At 46.5% G+C, this 18,432-nt stretch overlaps 1 protein-coding gene across 1 annotated transcript in view; it reads left to right on the forward strand.

Moving 5' to 3' along the window:
• The first annotated feature begins 1,499 nt into the window (after nucleotides 1-1,499).
• shank2b (SH3 and multiple ankyrin repeat domains 2b) overlaps nucleotides 1,500-18,432 on the forward strand; it is a 201,011-nt gene continuing 184,078 nt past the window's right edge. Inside the window, exons 1-7 of the mRNA XM_062461519.1 lie at nucleotides 1,500-1,694; nucleotides 3,544-3,747; nucleotides 6,057-6,128; nucleotides 7,569-7,677; nucleotides 8,249-8,400; nucleotides 10,060-10,227; nucleotides 11,609-11,725. Of these exons, the coding sequence (XP_062317503.1) occupies nucleotides 1,503-1,694; nucleotides 3,544-3,747; nucleotides 6,057-6,128; nucleotides 7,569-7,677; nucleotides 8,249-8,400; nucleotides 10,060-10,227; nucleotides 11,609-11,725 (1,014 nt within the window). The 5' untranslated portion in view covers nucleotides 1,500-1,502. The remainder of the gene's footprint in view (nucleotides 1,695-3,543; nucleotides 3,748-6,056; nucleotides 6,129-7,568; nucleotides 7,678-8,248; nucleotides 8,401-10,059; nucleotides 10,228-11,608; nucleotides 11,726-18,432) is intronic.

Consider the following 18,432-nt stretch of genomic DNA (forward strand, 5'->3'; position numbering starts at 1 on the left):
ACCCAGCTGGGATGCAGCTCAATCAGTGGGGGTGTTTGTGACAAGGCTGATATTTTTGGTTTGTTTGCTAAAAAAAAGTTTATTTTTACTCCAAACATCGACTGATCAATGGCTATTGCCCTGTCCCCACTTGATAGAGGCTCCGTAGTGAATTTGATCTACAGTATGTGGTGGCAAAACACTGGTGTTTCTCAAGGCCCCTGATCCCTCTCTGTCTTTACCTAGAACAGGACACTACAGCCCCATTCATGGAGAGCTACACTCTGATTCTAATAAGGAACTGGTTGATAAGCTGAATCGAGGTAGTTACAACTAGGGTATGAGGGAACAGGGTTGGAGTATAAACCTACAGGAGGTTAGCTGTCCAGGAACAGGGTTTTACAACCCTGAACAAGAATGCTCAGCCTAATAACGTCTGATGATGCAATGCAGCTTTTCAATTTGGGGCATATTTTCTGTAAAGGTCTTCATCAAATTATTCCACCTAAAATCTTATTTCACCTGTGTGGCTGCAGGGTTACAGATGTTATTACAGCTCTAATGCGGCTTTATTGTTCTTGTGGTGGTTGTTGTGTCGCAGGATGGATCACTCCTCTCGTCACTGTCAAGCTCTTCTGAGGCCAGTTTTGCACTGATGACATACTCATGGCAGTAGATTTTAAGCAACCTGTCAGTTTCTTGTCTGCCTGAAAAAAACAAGTATGCGCTAAAAGAGGTGAGCTCCTAGTTCTCTTACCTCCTTTTTTTCATATATCCTCATTTTTTACACTGTATGCAAGACACTGATTTATTCCAGTAATCTGTAATATGCGTTTCACATGACGATTTAAAATGCCACGGTGTGAGCTTGCTAAACCATTCAGTCTGATTTGAAAAGCATTAATGAGTCATACTGGGGGAAACATATCATTTTGTATTTTCTTTCAACCGCCATCAGTATGGAATTTGGAAAGCAGTGCATGTCTGATTTAAAGATGGTAGTCTGTGAAAGTGTGTCACCAGAGTTCCAAACTAGGGCAACAATAGCAAAGTCTACAAGTGTGTATTTGTGTGAAAGTATATGTCCGTGTGTGTGTGTGTAGGAATGGAAGTGTGTGTTTCATGGAGTATGCATTATTTGGAGTTAAAGCTGAACAAGCCTCTCTGCAACACTTTCTCTCTCTTTCTGTCTCTCTCTCATTCTTCACCCTCCACTTCTCTCTCCCTCTCCCTTTTCAACCTCTCCTTCCCTTCTCCCTTCCTTCCCTAATCCCTTCCTCCCTCCTTGCTTCCTTTATTCTACCTCCTGCCCTCTTACATTACACCTCCATGTCTCCACTCCTCCCCTCCTACTCCTTCCCTCCCCATTCCTCTCCCCATCCCTTCCCACATCTCTCTTCTCTCCCTCTCCCCCTTTCCTCCTCTTCATCTGTTCCTTCCCCACTTATCCTCTCCCATCCCTTCCCTCCCTCTTACCCTCCTATCTCACATACCCCCTCCCCCCTGTAGTGCGTCCAGAAGACATGCCTCGGAGCCCCACGTCCAGTGAGGAAGAGATGGCCCAGAGTCTGTCGGAGGGTTCTGGAGGGTCCGAGTCAGACAGCTCCAAGGACGAGGCCCGTGTGGAGAGGCCCAGCAGGAGAGCAGATAGGCTTGGCAGGATACCCCAGGACACCCTGGCCATCTGTGTGGTCATCCCTGACCTGCAGCAGTCTGTGAGTACCGCCCAGGCTGGGCTAGGCTACAGCTACTGTACATGTCCAGGACGAAGAGGCTTGAGTATACCTTTTTCCTAGTGGGGTAACCCTTGAAAGTTACTGCTATAACTCATATGGGTTTCAAGTGGAACTGTGGTTCCATATGGTGAAGTCTGTTCAAAATGCAGTTTGACCTGATAGGGTTTTGTTCAACACTACAGGTGCTAAATGTTTTACATGCAGTACAATAACAATTCAGATACAGAACAGTAACACTGTAGAGACAGTACAAACACAGATACAGCCCAATAACAGTTTTTGTCCTGAGGTACAGAGGTGGGTTTGAAAGGGAGGGGTCCAGAACAAGTCTTTGTCTTGGTCTGGCCTCAGCATTCTCGAACCACCGCCGTCACACACGCTCCCTGGACGATGGGGGGGAGGAGAGGATGAGTGATGTAGCTGATGGTTACTCTCTAGAGACTGGCTTCCATGACCTAGATACAGACTGCACCCCACCACACCATCAACAGCGACCTCGCCATCAGAGATGCTGTTTTTCAGCATGATGGGGTTGATGAGGGTTTTATAAAAAAATTAATGGATTCCTGTATGTTGGCTTACGCCTACTACACATGTATACTGATGTCAACTTTTTGAAATATTGATGGTACAGATTGGCACTTGAAGGGTACAGTAGAAGCGCTTCGATAACGAGGCCATGGGTGGGGATGTAGGGATGGCTGCCATAGCCCCAGCATACATCCAGCAGACTCAGCGATGCATAATGGATGACATGGAAGAAACAGTCACATGGCTGAAGGATGGCTGCTTTTCAGCCAGCCAATCACAGTTTCATAAGGACAGTCACTAAACATATTTTCTTGTAATTGTGTTTAAATGTGTCTGTATCTTATCAGAGGATAACATACCCAGTCATACAAAGCCATTCATACATTAAATTATTCTCTGAATAACGAGCACAATGCTATGCTGGAAACCAACTAATTGATTGAACTAATTCAGGTTATTGTTTTCTCTTTTTCACCAATAATCAGCACCCCTGCCAGTGTGCTCATGAATATGGAAATGACAATATTTGTTTAGCCTCTGTCAGAGAAAGGATAGGTAATTACTGTAACAGAATATCATTAATACACATTTTCATACTGGGTTAGACTGAGCACCCCCAGTCCTTTTGACTGTAAACAAAAGCTATTTATTCACTATCTCACACACCACACACAAACACACCCATGTACACACATTCATCCACACACACACACACAGACATGCACACACATAGCAAATGCATCCACACACACACACCCTGGCAACACAGAAGTAAGCTATTGTTTGCACAGGCCCATCTGTTCTCTCCAACCTGCCAACAAATAGGGATCAGTGTATGCATCTCTCTGTCCTACTCTGGAGCAGAGGTGTGTGAGGTTCAGAAACACACTGTACACTGCACATGGTCACATGCTGTCTGAGACAATGTCTTATAATCTTGTTAAAGTTGTTTCATTCCCGGTTCCCGGTTCAAGACCAGTTTCAGCATGCACTGTTCTCACAACACCTTTTACATATCTTGTAAGAAGAAACAGCTTTGAGAAAAAAACAAACAGTACTGCCTTTTTTCAGTTTCTCACTTTCTTCTTTATCTTTCTCTCATTCTCTCTTTATTTCTTATCTCTACTGCTCTCTGCTCTATTTCTCTTTTTCTCTCTCCCTCTTTTTTAAAATGGATCTATCTCCCCTCAATCTCTCTACATGGCTCCTCTCTTCTATCTCCTCTTTTCATTCTCTCCTCTCTTCTCTGTTCGCTCTCCTTCTCTCTCTCTTCCTTCCGGTCCCTGTCTCGGAGCAGACATGTCTGAGGTTTGATCCAGACACCACGGTGTGGGTTGCTAAGCAGCAGATCCTGTGCTGTCTGACCCAGCCGCTGAGAGACGTGCTGAATTATGGTCTGTTCCAGCCGGCTGTGGAGGGACGCCAGAGCGGCTTCCTGGATGAGGAGAGGCTGCTGAGGAGCTACCCCACCCCCACCTGCAAGGGGGTCCCCACCCTGGAGGTATCCCACCCTAAACCCACCCTAACCTCCACCCTAACCCCCACCCTGCAGGTACCCCTGCCTGAACCCACCCTTACCCTTACCTTCCACCCTAACTAGGGATGCGGATTGATAAGATTTTAACGATTCCGACTCCTTATCAATTCCTGCTTATCGATTCGATTCCTTATCGATTCTCTTATCGATGTTCCCCTCTACAGCCAACTAGGTCTGTGCGTCCTGCACCCTCCCACACACACACTCGTTCTAAACGAATTTCTCAAACTGGCTTTGACTGGCTCTGAAATGAGTTAATACCTACCACCTCTAGGCCTCTTCAGGCCTCTGTTTTCAAAACAAAATCTAGTCGGAGATAGAAACTTTCAGTTTCCTTGTGTTCAAGCTTCTATTACTCAACACGAGTAGGACTTACAGGGGTCCTAACAACAGGGGAAATAACTTCAGTGTCACCTTTCAAAAGAGACCATTTACATGCATGTACTACAAATGGTTCAACAACAGCTTGCAATGTACTTTGGGTATGTTGTTTAGGCGTTTTCAGGCACATTTAACAGGACTATTAAAAGGTTAAACAATTAAAATGCAAAGTTTAATAATGGATTAAAAATTGATATGCTCAGTTTAATAATGCGACACGCGAACGTTTGCTGATAACACACGCCGCCCCGATAACGTGAAATGATCAATAAGATCAATACTAATGGGAGACGAATGCCGGAGCTAAAATGTATGCTTCAAACGACGGGACAGAAGATAACTAGATCGACTACACACAATAAAGGCAAATTGCTTCACACAGTAACAAGTGGTTGTGATCACTTTTGAGCAGTTTAGCTCTACCTTAGATAGTTTGAGATGAAGCGCGAACGTTAGCTGCGCTGCTGCATGCATCGAACACATGACGTTCCAGTAACTTCATTCCATGCTGTGTGTTCAAATGCTTCTTCATATTTGTAGTATTTCCTCCCTTCGACGAAATAGACTTTTTACACGCGTTACAAGTGGCGTTGTTGTCATTTTGTCGTGTGAAATACAACCAAACTTTAGAACGCTTCTTCCTAGTTGCCATGTTTGCTGCAGTCTGTCTTCGCGCATGCGTGCACAAACTTTTATAGTTTATTCAGACAGACGTTTGCGTGTCCCATTATTAAACTGAGCATATCGATTTTTAATCCATTATTAAACTTAGCATTTTAATTGTTTAACAGCACAGAGAATCGTTAAGGAATTTTGCTAACGATTCCAAGGAATCGATTCACTGGGAACCGGTTCTAAACAAGAACCGGTTCTCGATACCCATCCCTAACCCTAACTCCCACCCAAACCCTTACCCTAACTTCCACTTTAACCTCTATTTTAACCCCCACCTAAACCCCCACCTCCACCCCACCCAAACCCCCACCTCCACCTAAAACCCCTTAGTTTCAAAAGCTACCCCAAAGGCGTCCCCAAGCTGGCTGTAAGCAGTCCAAATAAGTCTGCTGGTTGTGGAAGCAAGTTAGCCTTGTGAAGCCATCCTGATTTCATGGACAATCCAAGGTTAGCTACAGATCAGAAGGCAGCATTCTACAGGAAGGAGAGGTGGAGGTGAAGGAGAGGAGGAGGTGAAGGAGAGATGTGCCATTATTTTAAGATTGAAGGCAGTTTCATCATATGTTCTCGGCTCCATCAGGGCTGGCCTGAGATGAGATCCAGCTGAGCCCCAAACCATCTGGTTTCCACAAGACAAACTTCCACTTCCTCCTCGCCCCTGGAAGACCTTATTCTAATCATTATCAGAGACCTGGACCTGAGGCACCAGCAAGGACGTCTAAAACCTCATCAAAGGATACACAGCCCTGAAACAACTCTTTTTCAAAGCAGTGTGTATGTGTGTGTGCATGTGTGCATGCATCTGTGTATTGTATACTGATGAGCCAGCATACAGAATAGTCCCTCATGGCCATCTTAGCTCTTGCTGTGAACATTCTCTGTGTGTAGTCCCATGGTAGTTGTGGTGCTACATTAAAGGGAGGCTGCAGTAATTACTGGCTGAGGGATTGGTTGGCTGCCTGAGAGCTACTGTGTTAAGGCTCATGGTGTACATTGGTACCACTCAACACCTTGTCTTCAGGATCAAGTAGTCTTGTTACATCACTTTCACAAAAATGGTTGACTGTGGAAGAGGTCTAGATGATGAAGAGTATGATGGAAGGACATGTTGAAGGCCCACGCTACTTCTGCTGTCTGTAGTTGCAATAGTATTACCTGTGTGTGCGTGTGTGTGTATATATCCTGTAGATCCACAATCGTTGTCCTTCTATTTTCAGTTCCGCTACAAGAGCAGAGTCTACCAGCAACCCAACGTCAACGAGAAACAGATCGCCAAAATTCATACACAGGTGAGACACACACAGGTAAAACACATACACACACTAGTTTGCATCCAGCATCTGTTAGTCTGTGATCAGTTGTGCTTAAAGTTTAAGTAATGCTTTCTAAATGTCTGTCTGGATTAGAGTGATGATAGAGACGTCTTGTTAAGACACATTTTCAAGACAATACTGTTTATGCCCGTTAGCTGTGGATGTCACTGTGCTGTTCAGCAGGCACATACTGAGTGTAGACTGACAGGAAAACCAGTTTCCAGGAGAATTCCCATCAAAGTATCCCTGTATCAAAAAGGACATCACACTAAATTATTCACACTTCCAGAACCTCATTGATCTGCTTCCCTGCTGCTCTCCAATATGTTGGGTCCACTCTGTGTGTGGGTGTCTATGTGCACACACTAAAGCCTGTGTGTTACCGTGTATGCATAAGTGTGTGAATCCTGGATGTTGAAATGTAGATGTGCGTGCATGTGTATGTATACACATCACACAAGTGTGCACATGTGTGCTTGCTTGTTTGTGTGTGTGGTCCCCTCCTAATGCTGGGCTCTGCCTGAAGGCAGCAGGCCAGCCTCCCTCTCTGGGACCTGCTCTCCTACTGTAGATATTTATACCTGGCCTGGAAACGGCACATGGACTGCCCTGTCCCTGGAAGAGCCAGGAGAAGGAGCAGAGAGCACAGACCTGGGTGACCATCCTTCCCTCCTCCCATTTCCTCATTCCCTCTACCCTCGTCTCATCCTTCTCTCCTTCCCTCATCCCATCCTCCTCTCATTCCCTTCACCCTCCTCTCATCCTCCTCCCCTTCCCTCCTCCCATCGTGCTCTCATTCCCTTTATCCTCTCTCATCCTCCTCTTCTTCTCTCCTCCCATCCTCCTCTCATTCCCTTCACCCTCATCTCATCAATCTCTCCTTCCCTCATCCTCCTTTCCTTCCTCCTCCCATCATCTTAAGCTCCTCTCCTCTCCCCTCCACTTAATTTCTCCTTTCCTCCTCCCTCTTCCATTCTCTACTCTAATTTTGTCCTCTCCATTTGCTTTCTTTACCCTTCACACCCGCCCACCCACATACCTCCAACCCTCCACACACCCCACCCATCCCTCTTTTTCTCTCATACATCTTCATATCCCCTTCCCTGACATCTAAATCAAGCTCAGAGCCCTACTGTAGATCTAACCCATTTGATAGATAAGGGCTCAATTACAACGTCTTATCTTTCCCTCCATGTGATTAGCTAGCAGAAGATTGTTCTCTTATGAATCTGCCTCCTCTCTGGTACAGAGGTGCTGGGCCACAGGTGCTGAAACTGTAATGTCCTCCTCCCTCATCTGATCTGCTCTTTACTTCTCTTTTATGGGACGCATCCCTCCCCATCTCTCTGTCCTGCACTCTTTATCTTTCTTATTCTCTCTCTCTCTCTCCACCGCTTTCTCCTCCTCCTCCTACAGGCCAATCTAAAGAAGTTTATGGACCACATCCAGCACCTTCAGCTGGATAAGGTGGAGAAGATGCTGGAAAGAGGACTGGACCCCAACTATCACGACCCAGATACTGGTGGTACGTCTCTTTCGCTCTCGATCTCTCCTTTTCTCTCAGACACTCTCTCACACACACACACACACACACACACACACACACACACACACACACACACACACACACACACACACACACACACACACACACACACACACACACACACTCAGGAGTCAATACTCAGTCTCCTACTGGTAGTGGCAGGGTGTTGATGGCAGAGTGCTCTGTTGTCTGTATCAAATTAATTATGGTATTATACTTACTTTACTGAAGGGGAGTTTTAGCTTCTTTTGACACCACTCGTAATCCTGAGGAAAATCAGAACTGTTTCACCCTCTCAGTGGGACTTGAATGGAAGTCATTTTGTGACTTTCATCTCATGAGATGTAAGACCGGGCGGTTTGATCTCTGTAAAATAATCATTGCATTTTTTTAAGTGAAGTAGATAGAAAGGTAGAGTTGACTTTATTTTCCGGAAGGATAGAGGTCATACTGTAGCAGCCAGATACATCAAATTACAAAACACAACAGATACATGAAAATATTAAAATGCCTAACTGTACGTTTGACCTTTTTGTGTGTCTTTCCATAGAGACACCCCTGACCTTTGCGTCCCACCTGGACAGTGTAGTGCCCATGATCGTGGCACTGAAGAATGGAGGAGCACACCTGGACTTCAGGGCCCAGGACGGCATGACGGCCCTCCACAAGGCTGTCCGGGCCAAGAACCAGGCCACTCTCAAGGTCCTTCACAACAGTCCCTGTACCTTCTCTACCTCCTTTCTTCTCTACCTGTACCATCTCTCTATCTTCTCTACCTCCTCTACCTCTTCTACCTTCTGTCTACTTCCTCTATCTTTTCTATACCTTCTCTCTACCTCCTGTTTACCTCCTCTACCTCATCTCTACCTCCTGTTTACCTCCTCTCTAACGTCTTCTACACTCGCCTGGTAATTGGTATTCAGACCTTCCAGGAATTTGCAATGTTGCGATCACACCAATTCACGCGAATTCAACGATTCCCCGCAAATTCAGCGCGACGTTGCACTTTTAACCAATCACCGCAATTTTACCGCAACTTTGACCAATCATCGTTGTCTCCCACAACTCTCTCCAGTAGGGGTTAAATTCAGTGTTGCGCCTGAACGCGTTCATTGAACGAAAGTTCATGAACTCGTTGATCATTTTGGTGAACGTAAACTGAACGATTACTGCCTGATGAACGATACTGTGAACGCGTTCATTCTGGTGTCTGTGAACTCTTTCACTCTTTTTAATTTCGTTCAATAAGGTGCCAGATAAACACACCGTTAACAGTCTTGTATCCAGGGTTGCCCAACCAGTCAATTGCTGCGTGTGCTTTCTTCTACTGTCTATGCCTGGCAAGTGTGAGAGCGCCGAGTTGCGTAGAGGTCGAGAGCGGTATTGCAGACCGATAGAGACTTTTTTGTTAAAAAAAGAGAAATTCCTCCCTTCAATGCATGCGAATGTAAATCCTGGTTGGATAAGGATTAAAAATGGGATATGATGAAAATTGGCATGTTGGTAAGGTTATTTAGGGGACCATTTCTCAATGGTTTTATTCTTTGATGAACTCAATTAAAATTACAAAGAGGGAAATTCGCAACTTTTTATCACAACTTTCACTTGCTCCCGCAATTTCATCACAACAAACACCTAAAAAACACTGCAACTTTCATCGCAACTTTTTGGAAAAGCTCCCGCGAAATCGGGAATTTTAGCCCGCAAATATTTAAAAAAAATCCTGGGGGGACTGGGTATTATGCATTATGATTCTGATTTAATTTCACTCACCAGCAAGCTACATACCTGGTATTAATTAATAAATTATTGAGAAAGAAAGTGTTATACAATCTCAACAGTGTATTAATGAGTAAACAGTAACTATGAAGAGATGTTTATAAGACTACCGTAACACTAGCATGGTAGTAGCATTGCTACGAGTATTATGCTAGCTAACTTAGCCCGGAAGCTAACTAAAGCTAGCTAGCTACTGTTTCGGTAAAATAACTTGCGCTTTGGGGACCGTCGGAAATATTTAGAACTCACAAAAAAATTATTAGTTAATTCCCGGGCAGTAGAAAACATACATTACGCACTTACTTACTTTTGTTTTCGAAGTGTGTTACACAACGGCATGCTGTAAGATTGCCTATACTCATGCATTGCTTGGTATCATTGTTCCCGTATCAAGTGTGGCATATATTCCAGTACAAACACAAAGCTCCCATTCTGGTGGGGTGCGGCTTATAGAAAATGCGGCGTATTTTCCGAAAAATACGGTATATTCACAAATACCAGTGAGAGCCTCATTTTTTGCTCCGTGATGAACCTCCTGTAATGCTGACCATCCGCTCTAAGCCTCTCTTTCGCCCCCTGCAGGCTCTGCTGGACCTGGGCTCCTCGCCCAACTATAAGGACAGCCAGAGCCTGACGTCTCTATACCACACGGTGCTGGTAGGGGGAGACCCAGCCTGCTGTGAGCTGCTGCTCCGAGCCCACGCCATGCTGGGCTGCCATGATGAGAACGGCTGGCATGAGATACACCAGGTGGCGCCTCTGTGTCTAACTTATAGTTATTTACAAATATATATTTTTACATAAACTCCTCAAAAAAAGTTCGGAAACGTTATTTCGGTCGATTATTCCTCCCCTTCAATAATACCAATTGGTATTGTATTTTATCGTATTTTATCGTTGGAAAGCCTGATTAGTCACCTTTACAATGAGGTAGAAAAATTGTAAGGATTGTGCATTCGTGGAATGAGAAACACAGCTAACCGTGTGGGTAGCGGCCCCAAAAATTGTGCCAAAATCCCCTGCAATATTCTTCTGTTGGTATTCACTCTCATTTTGAGCTTCAAGTGGGATCAGCTTGGGCGTCCTGTACGTGCCAGAGTGACCAACGCAGACATGTTGTCTGACTTGTGACAATTCCTGGTTGAGGAATGGGATGCCATACCACAGCAGTGTGTGACCAGGCTGGTGACCAGCATGAGGAGGAGGTGCCAAGCTTTTGTGGCTGCGTATGGATCTTCCACACGCTACTGAGGTCCCTGACAGTGTAAAATGAATAAAGTGTAAAAATGGCCAATATGTGTTGTTTTTTCCTTATTACTGTGGGAGAGTTCATCCAATCCACCAAGCAACTCAAAACGAGAGTGAATACCAACAGAAGAATATTTCAGGGGATTTTGGCAAAAGAATTTGGGCCACTACCCACACGGTTAGCTGTGTTGCTCATTCCACGAATGCACGATCCTTACAAGTTGTACCCCGTTGTAAAGGTGACTAATCAGGCTTTCCAACAAAATAAAATACCAATTGGTATTATTGAAGGGGAGGAATAATCGACCTAAATAACGTTTCCGAACTTTTTTTGAGGAGTTTATATTATATATATATATATTTTACACAGATTTTGTATCGGTAATTGGTATTGGTAACCAATTGGTGACTTCTTGCCGGCTGCTATGCCACAATTTCCCCTTGAGAATCAATACAGTACCTACCTACTGTACCTACCTACCATACATTCTTTTTATTACAGGTTTGGCACGTTTCACAGGTGAAGTGGTTTTACAGACCCACTAGAGTGTTTATAAATTATTCTTAGTGAAGAAATACATGTTAACTTTAAACTATCATGCTGGCCTTAAGTGTCTCACAGCGTGTAAATAAAATACAAAACCAATGCTTTTAAAATATTTTTGGTTTCAAGATCTTTTAAAAATATGATATTCATCCAGAGTAAGGGTTTAATTGTTTGCCTTTGTGTATAAGCAAGCTGGTCTAAAGCATTTGAAGTGAAGAAACATCTTGTTAAATGTCCTCAGAGGGCAGTGTGACACCTAGTGATCTGAACACATCATTACAGCGTTTTATGCTTGGATATGAGTAAATTGTATTGTGTGTCTGTCTGTTGTCCCAGGCCTGTAGGTATGGACACATAAAGCACTTGGAACATCTGCTGTCCTACGGAGCAGACATGAGTATTCAAAACGCTTCTGGAAACACAGCCCTGCACATCTGTGCACTCTACCGACAAGTGAGCCACACACACACGCACGCAGACACACACATGCATAGGCTACTCCAGTCATCTTTCAATGACACCTTCTAATAACTCAAGTAGAACTCAAATATCCAATCAGAGTGTTGCTGCAATTGTGAAAGGAAACTAGAGAGGGTACAATTTCTGGGGAAATTGTAGGGTGTGCTTGCGTCGGTTGCAGATGGGTCCGTTTATTAACTGTAATTTTTACAACCGATATTTCTGTATATTTTATATAAAAATGCCTACTTATTATTTATGAAGATTGCATAGATTTAAAAGCATACATTTGTTGCTGCTCATTTACAATTCAAAATACAAAAAGTGAAGTGTAGAATGAAACGGTTGTCTTCTCATTTCCCCTGCAAGAGGGAATAGTGATAAGATCAGTGTGAGGATTACGGGGGGGTTTGACCCCCTAATTAAGACTTGGATCCCCCCAAAAGAGGTAAAAACAACAGGTCGGGGGGGCTCGATACATTTATATATCGTTCTTACCTGTAATCGTAAATATTACAATATATTTACCATATTCATTTATTAACAGGTTGGCGTTACACAGAAATGTTGACTTTATGGCAGGGAATATCACACACATAAACACAGCGCACGAGTGACAATTGTGCAATACAGAAGCTGGTTGAATCATCTCAGAGTGTAGCTACCACGTAGTGAGAAAGTGTAAGAAGGGTAAGTTAGCTAGCTAATACCAAAAGTTACCAAAGAACTAATATAATTTAGATCTATCATATTTTTGTCACGATTGTATTTGTAATGGCAATTAGCTATAGAATATTCACAAGAATGTTAATGATAGAAACACGCGCCTGCGCTGTACTGGGTTCCCTTTACGCCCTGGAGAAGAAGTTGACCCCCCCGATTGTCCTTGTATAATTCGCACACTGCATAAGATAGCAGCCTCAGTTGAAAAGTTGGATATTGGAAGATATTGGGCAATCAGGTGTAAAAAGTTGTTCAAACCTCTATGAAATGTCACTTTAAGTTTTTCCCTTCTAGTGATATTTTCAAGCATTTAGCCTACTCATAGTGCATTCATTCATTAAGAAACCCCTTTGAAACAAGCTGAACCCCCTTTGAAACAAGCTATTCTAACAACGTTGTCACCGGCAGTATTTCAGATGGAATCGCGATTCAAACAGTACCATCTGCTAACTGAAAATATGTCCCCAAAAACGTAAATAAGCTTCACATTTATTTAGGGGGAAATTACTAATTCAAAAGAAGTTTGCTGGAAGCGATCATTGTCAGTAACAATGCCAAATGCGACCAGTGTTTCCTCTATGTTGATTTTGCCTAAATTTCTGCCGCCACGGTATCAGAAATTGTTAGTGCATGTCGGAGAATAGTGCGGACACGCGCTTCACACCGCAGTTGAGATTGCGTGTGCACGTCCTTGAGTAATGTAAATATGTAAATCGTATAACTTGTTGTCAGTTCATTTAAGCCTGTTATTGTATTCGTCCGTCCCCCCCCCCCGTCCCCCCCGTGGAATGGCCCGAAGCAGTCCATTCCACAGTAAGTAAATGGAGGTTGTTTCCATTCGCTCTTCGGGGAGGTTGGCCATCCTTTGTTGTTCTGTGCATCTTCTGAACTTCCTGTACGTTGTGCACTTGTAAATATGGGATGACACTGCATTGCTGCATCCCAGGATCCATATGCCATTGGAACAGTTGGACAGCTGGATGTTTCACATGTGGATGTAGAGCAGCATGAGTTAAGCGGCCCCCACTCTGAGGATACCTTGGTCATCCAGGAATGGACTAATTTATGTAATTTGTTAGCCTTGTCTGTGATTTGTGTGTCCTTATGACACTGGATGCGCTGTATTTCTTGAGAGAGGGTTGCTTGTTGAACCATCTTGATTATGCTGAGCTCTGCTTCTCTCCTTTCCTATAAACTGATGCTTTCACAGGACCTTGGCTTGAGGCCTTTGGCTTCCTTTGCATGCTGCTTTAGTCTGGCTATAGCTTTCACCATTCTTGACCAGTCTGAGAACTTTTGTAGGTGATCTAACAGTGACCTTATATCCCTTACCTGGGTGTCATGAACCTGGGCCTTCTTGAACTCTGGATCACTACTTGCAATCACTCCCACCTTGACTACTCCGCTGGGTAGCTGTTTCCGCCAAAGAAAGTCTGGGCCTGTGAACCAGTTAGAAGCTGCAAGTAATTCTGCTGTAAGACCTCTTGAGGCATGATCTGCTGGATTATCTTCAGGAGCCACATACCTCCATTGTGCAGACTCTGTACTTTGCTTGATGCGTTCCACCCGGTTTGCTACGAACACATAATCTTCTGGCTTCATTATTGATGTATCCGAGGACAACCATTGAATCTCTTGCTCTGCTAAATTGCTGCATTAGTCCACAATTTACCTGTGGGCATCTCATTCTAAATATGACTGTAACTGTTAGCTGCTCCTGGCCTTCTTTAATCGCTGCTCTCCCCTCTCTGTCCCCCCTCCACACATCCCCTGTGGTGTGGGGGGTTTGAGCTGTCAGCACCTGCCTGGTCGTCGGTCTGCCAACGCTGGACATGGTCGCCAACCGGAAACCAGTCTCCATGACGGGCAACAGCGAGTTGAAGTGGATTTTCTTTGACAATCACTCTAAACTGGAACTCATCAGAAGCCACGCACTACTGTATGCCAAGTGCTCTTTCCATGTGTAGTTCTCCTAGGGCCATGTCTAGGTCTTGGGCGGCTTTAGCACATTATTCTTTGGGAATTGTGGCTAGGACTTTCTGCTGTTGGAGATTAACTTGTGCAGCCAGAGTTTGCCTGTGCTGCAGAGCTCTCTTGCCTGCTTAACTAACTGGATAGCTTGGCTTTCGGACGCTAAACTTGACAAGCCATCATCAACGTAAAAAATCTTCTGAATGAACTTGATGGTGGCTTCATTGAAGTGTCCTTGTCCTTCGGCTGCGAGCTGCTTGAGTCCATAGTTAGCGCAGCCAGGTGATGAAGCAGCACCGAACAAGTGGACTTTCATCCGATAGATGGATGGTTTGGCTTCAAGATTTCCATTCTCCCACCACAGGAATCTTAGTTAATCTTGGTATTCTGCTTTAACGTGGAACTGGTGGAACATGCGCTCTGTCACACATGATTGCCACGGGACCTCTCCAGAAACGACACAGAACTCCCACTAAGGTGTTGGTCAGCTCTGAACCAGTCAGGAGAAAGTAATTTAGGGATGTCTCTTGAAACCTTGCGGAGCAATCGAAGACAACACGTATCTTCCCAGGCTTTTGGGGATGATACACCCCGTGGTGTGGGATGTACCATGCTGGAGCTTTATTGATGTCTTCTTCTGGGACCCTTTCTGCATCTCCACGTGTTATAGTCTCATCCATGAAGGTCTTGTAGTCTTTGTAGTACTGTTTGTTTCTTTTCAGCTTCCGTTCTAGGCATCTGAGACAGTGGATGGCGCATACCATGTTATCTGGTAAGTTGGGCCTTTCATTCTTGAATGGCAGCGGCATTTCGCAATGACCATTGTCCTTGAGCCTGATGCCTCTTTCCATCTTTGACAAGAATCGGAGATCCTCTTGAGAGATCTGGCCGTCCTCTAAAGTAAGTAAGTAAGTAAGTAAGACTTTATTTATATAGCACATTTCATACAAGAATTGTAGCTCAAGGTGCTTTACATAAAATCAATAAAAACAATAATACAAGTGATAAAAGTTATAATTAAAATAGCAAATCTATAAAAATAATAATATAACTAATAAAAGTAGTAAAACCCTTCTGAGATAAAATTACTTAAATGCTTCGGTAAAAAGGTAGGTTTTAAGCTGTCTTTTAAAAATGTCTAGGGTGTTTGCTTCCCTAATATTTATGGGTAATTTGTTCCATAGTTCTTCTTCCTTCTTCAGCTTGACGGCATCCCTCACCTCCGTCGTCTACCACCGGGTCCAATGGTTACCGCCGCGACATGCACCGACCGCCTTGCGTCCGCAGCTCCGGTCAGCCGCCTCAACAATGGAGGCCCGGAACATGGCCCATTCGGACTCAATGTCCCCGGCCCCCCCCGAGACATGATCGAAGCTCTCCCGGAGGTGGGAGTTGAAGGTCCTTCTGACAGGGGATTCTGCCAGCCGTTCCCAGCAGACCCTCACATTACGTTTGGGCCTGCCAGGCCTGACCGGCGTCTTCCCCCACCATCGTAGCCAACTCACCACCAGGTGGTGATCAGTTGACAGCTCCGCCCCTCTCCTCACCCGAGTGTCCAAGACATTTGGCCTCAGATCCGACGACACGACTACAAAGTCTATCATCGAACTGAGACCTCGGGTGTCCTGGTGCCAAGTGCACATATGGACACCCTTATGCTTGAACATGGTGTTCGTTAAGGACAAGCCATGTCTAGCACAGAAGTCCAACAACAAAACACCGCTCGGGTTCAGATCGGGGGGGCCGTTCCTCCCAATCACGCCCCTCCAGGTCTCACTGTCATTGCCCACATGAGCATTGAAGTCCCCCAGGAGGACGAGGGCATCTCCGGGAGGAGCGCTTTCCAGCACCCCCCCCCCAGAGACTCCAAAAAGGGTGGGTACTCTGCGCTGCCGTTTGGTGCGTAAGCACAAACAACAGTGAGGACCCGTCCCCCCACCCGAAGGCGGAGGGAGGCTACCCTCTCGTCCACCGGGGTGAACCCCAACGTACAGGCGCCGAACCGAGGGGAAACAAGTATTCCCACCCCAGCTCGACGCCTCTCACCGAGGGCAACTCCAGAGTGGAAGAGAGTCCAGCCCCTCTCAAGGAGACTGGTTCCGGAGCCGATGCTGTGCGTCGAGGCCGACTATATCTAGCCGGAACCTCTCTACCTCGCGCACCAGCTCCGGCTCCTTTCCGCCAGCGCGGTGACGTTCCACGTCCCTAGAGCTAGCTTCTGCAGCCGAGGATCGGACCGCCAAGGCCCCCGCCTTCGGCCACCGCCCGTCTCACACTGCACCCAACCCCCATGACCCCTCCTGCGGATGGTGAGCCCACTGGAAGGGGGTCCCACGTTGTCTCTTCGGGCTGTGCCCGGCCGGGCCCCATGGGAAAAGGCCCGGCCACCAGGCGCTCGCCATCGAGCCCCACCCCCGGGCCTGGCTCCAGGGGGGGGGCCCCGGTGACCCGCTTCCGGGCAGGGGCAACTAGGAACCATTGTTCGTTTTCTTCATGGTAGGTTTTTGAGCCACGCTTTGTCTGGTCCTTCGCCTGGAACCTGTTTGCCTTGGGTGACCCTACCAGGGGCATAAAGCCCCCGACAACATAGCTTCCAGGATCACTAGGACACGCAAACCCCTCCACCGCGGTAAGGTGGTGACTCAGGGAGGGAAGGCCTATCGGACTTTATTGGCTGGTAGGACTCCAGAGGCAGCTGATGTGTACCGGAAGGCCAAGCGGAATGCGGCTTTGGCGGTCGCGGAGGCAAAAACCCGGGCGTGGGAGGAGTTCGGCGAGGACATGGAGAATGACTTCCGAACGGCTTCGAAAAGGTTCTGGACCACCATCCGGCGACTCAGGAGGGGGAAGCAGTGCACTGTCAACGCTGTATATGGTGGGGATGGTGCACTGCTGACCTTGATGGGGGACGTCCTGGATCGGTGAAAGGAATACTTTGAAGACCTCCTTAATTCCACCAACACGCTTTCCGACGTGGAGGCAGAGTCTGGGGACATCGGGGGGGGGCCCTTCTATCTCTGGGGCTGAGGTCGCCGAGGTGGTTGAAAAGCTCCGCGGTGGCAGGGCCCCTGGGGTGGATGAGGTCCGCCTGGAGTTCCTTAAGGCTCTGGATGTTGTAGGGCTGTCTTGGTTGACACGACTCTGCAACATTGCGTGGACATCGGGGACTGTGCCTCTGGACTGGCAGCCCGGGGTGGTGGTTCCCCTCTTTAAAAAGGGGGACCGGAGGGTGTGCTCCAACTTAAGGGGGATCACACTCCTCAGCCTCCCTGGGAAAGTCTATTCAGGGGTTCTGGAGAGGAGGGTCCATCGGATTGTCGAACCTCGGATTCAGGAGGAGCAATGTGGTTTTCGTCCTGGCCGTGGAACTGTGGACCAGCTCTACACCCTCGGCAAGGTCCTGGAGGGTGCATGGGAGTTCACCCAACCAGTCTACACATGTTTTGTGGATTTGGAAAAGGCGTTCGACCGTGTCCCTTGGGGGCTCATGTGGGGGGTGCTCCGGGAGTACGGGATACCGGATTCCCTGATCGGGGCTGTCCGGTCCCTGTACGACCGGTGCCAGAGTTTGGTCCGCATTGCCGACAGTAAGTCAAACTTGTTCCCAGTGAGGGTTGGACTCCGCAAGGGCTGCCCTTTGTCACCGATTCTGTTCATAACTTATATGGACAGAATTTCTAGGCGCAGCCAGGGCGTTGAGGGGTTCCGGTTTGGTGACCTCAGGATCGGGTCGCTGCTTTTTGCGGATGATGTGTTCCTGATGGCTTCATCGGGCCGTGACCTTCAGCTCTCACTGGAGCGGTTCGCAACAGAATGCGAAGCGGCTGGGTTGGGAATCAGCACCTCCAAATCTGAGGCCATGGTTATCGACCGGAAAAGGGTGGGGTTCAATCTCCGGGTCGGGGAGGAGATCTTGACCCAAGCGGAGGAGTTCAAGTATCTCGGGTATATCTTGTTCACGAGTGAGGGAAGAATGGAGCACGAGATCGACAGGCGGATCAGTGCGG

The sequence above is a fragment of the Osmerus eperlanus genome, chromosome 5 (genome assembly GCF_963692335.1).
Source record: "Osmerus eperlanus chromosome 5, fOsmEpe2.1, whole genome shotgun sequence".
Lineage (NCBI taxonomy): Eukaryota > Metazoa > Chordata > Actinopteri > Osmeriformes > Osmeridae > Osmerus > Osmerus eperlanus.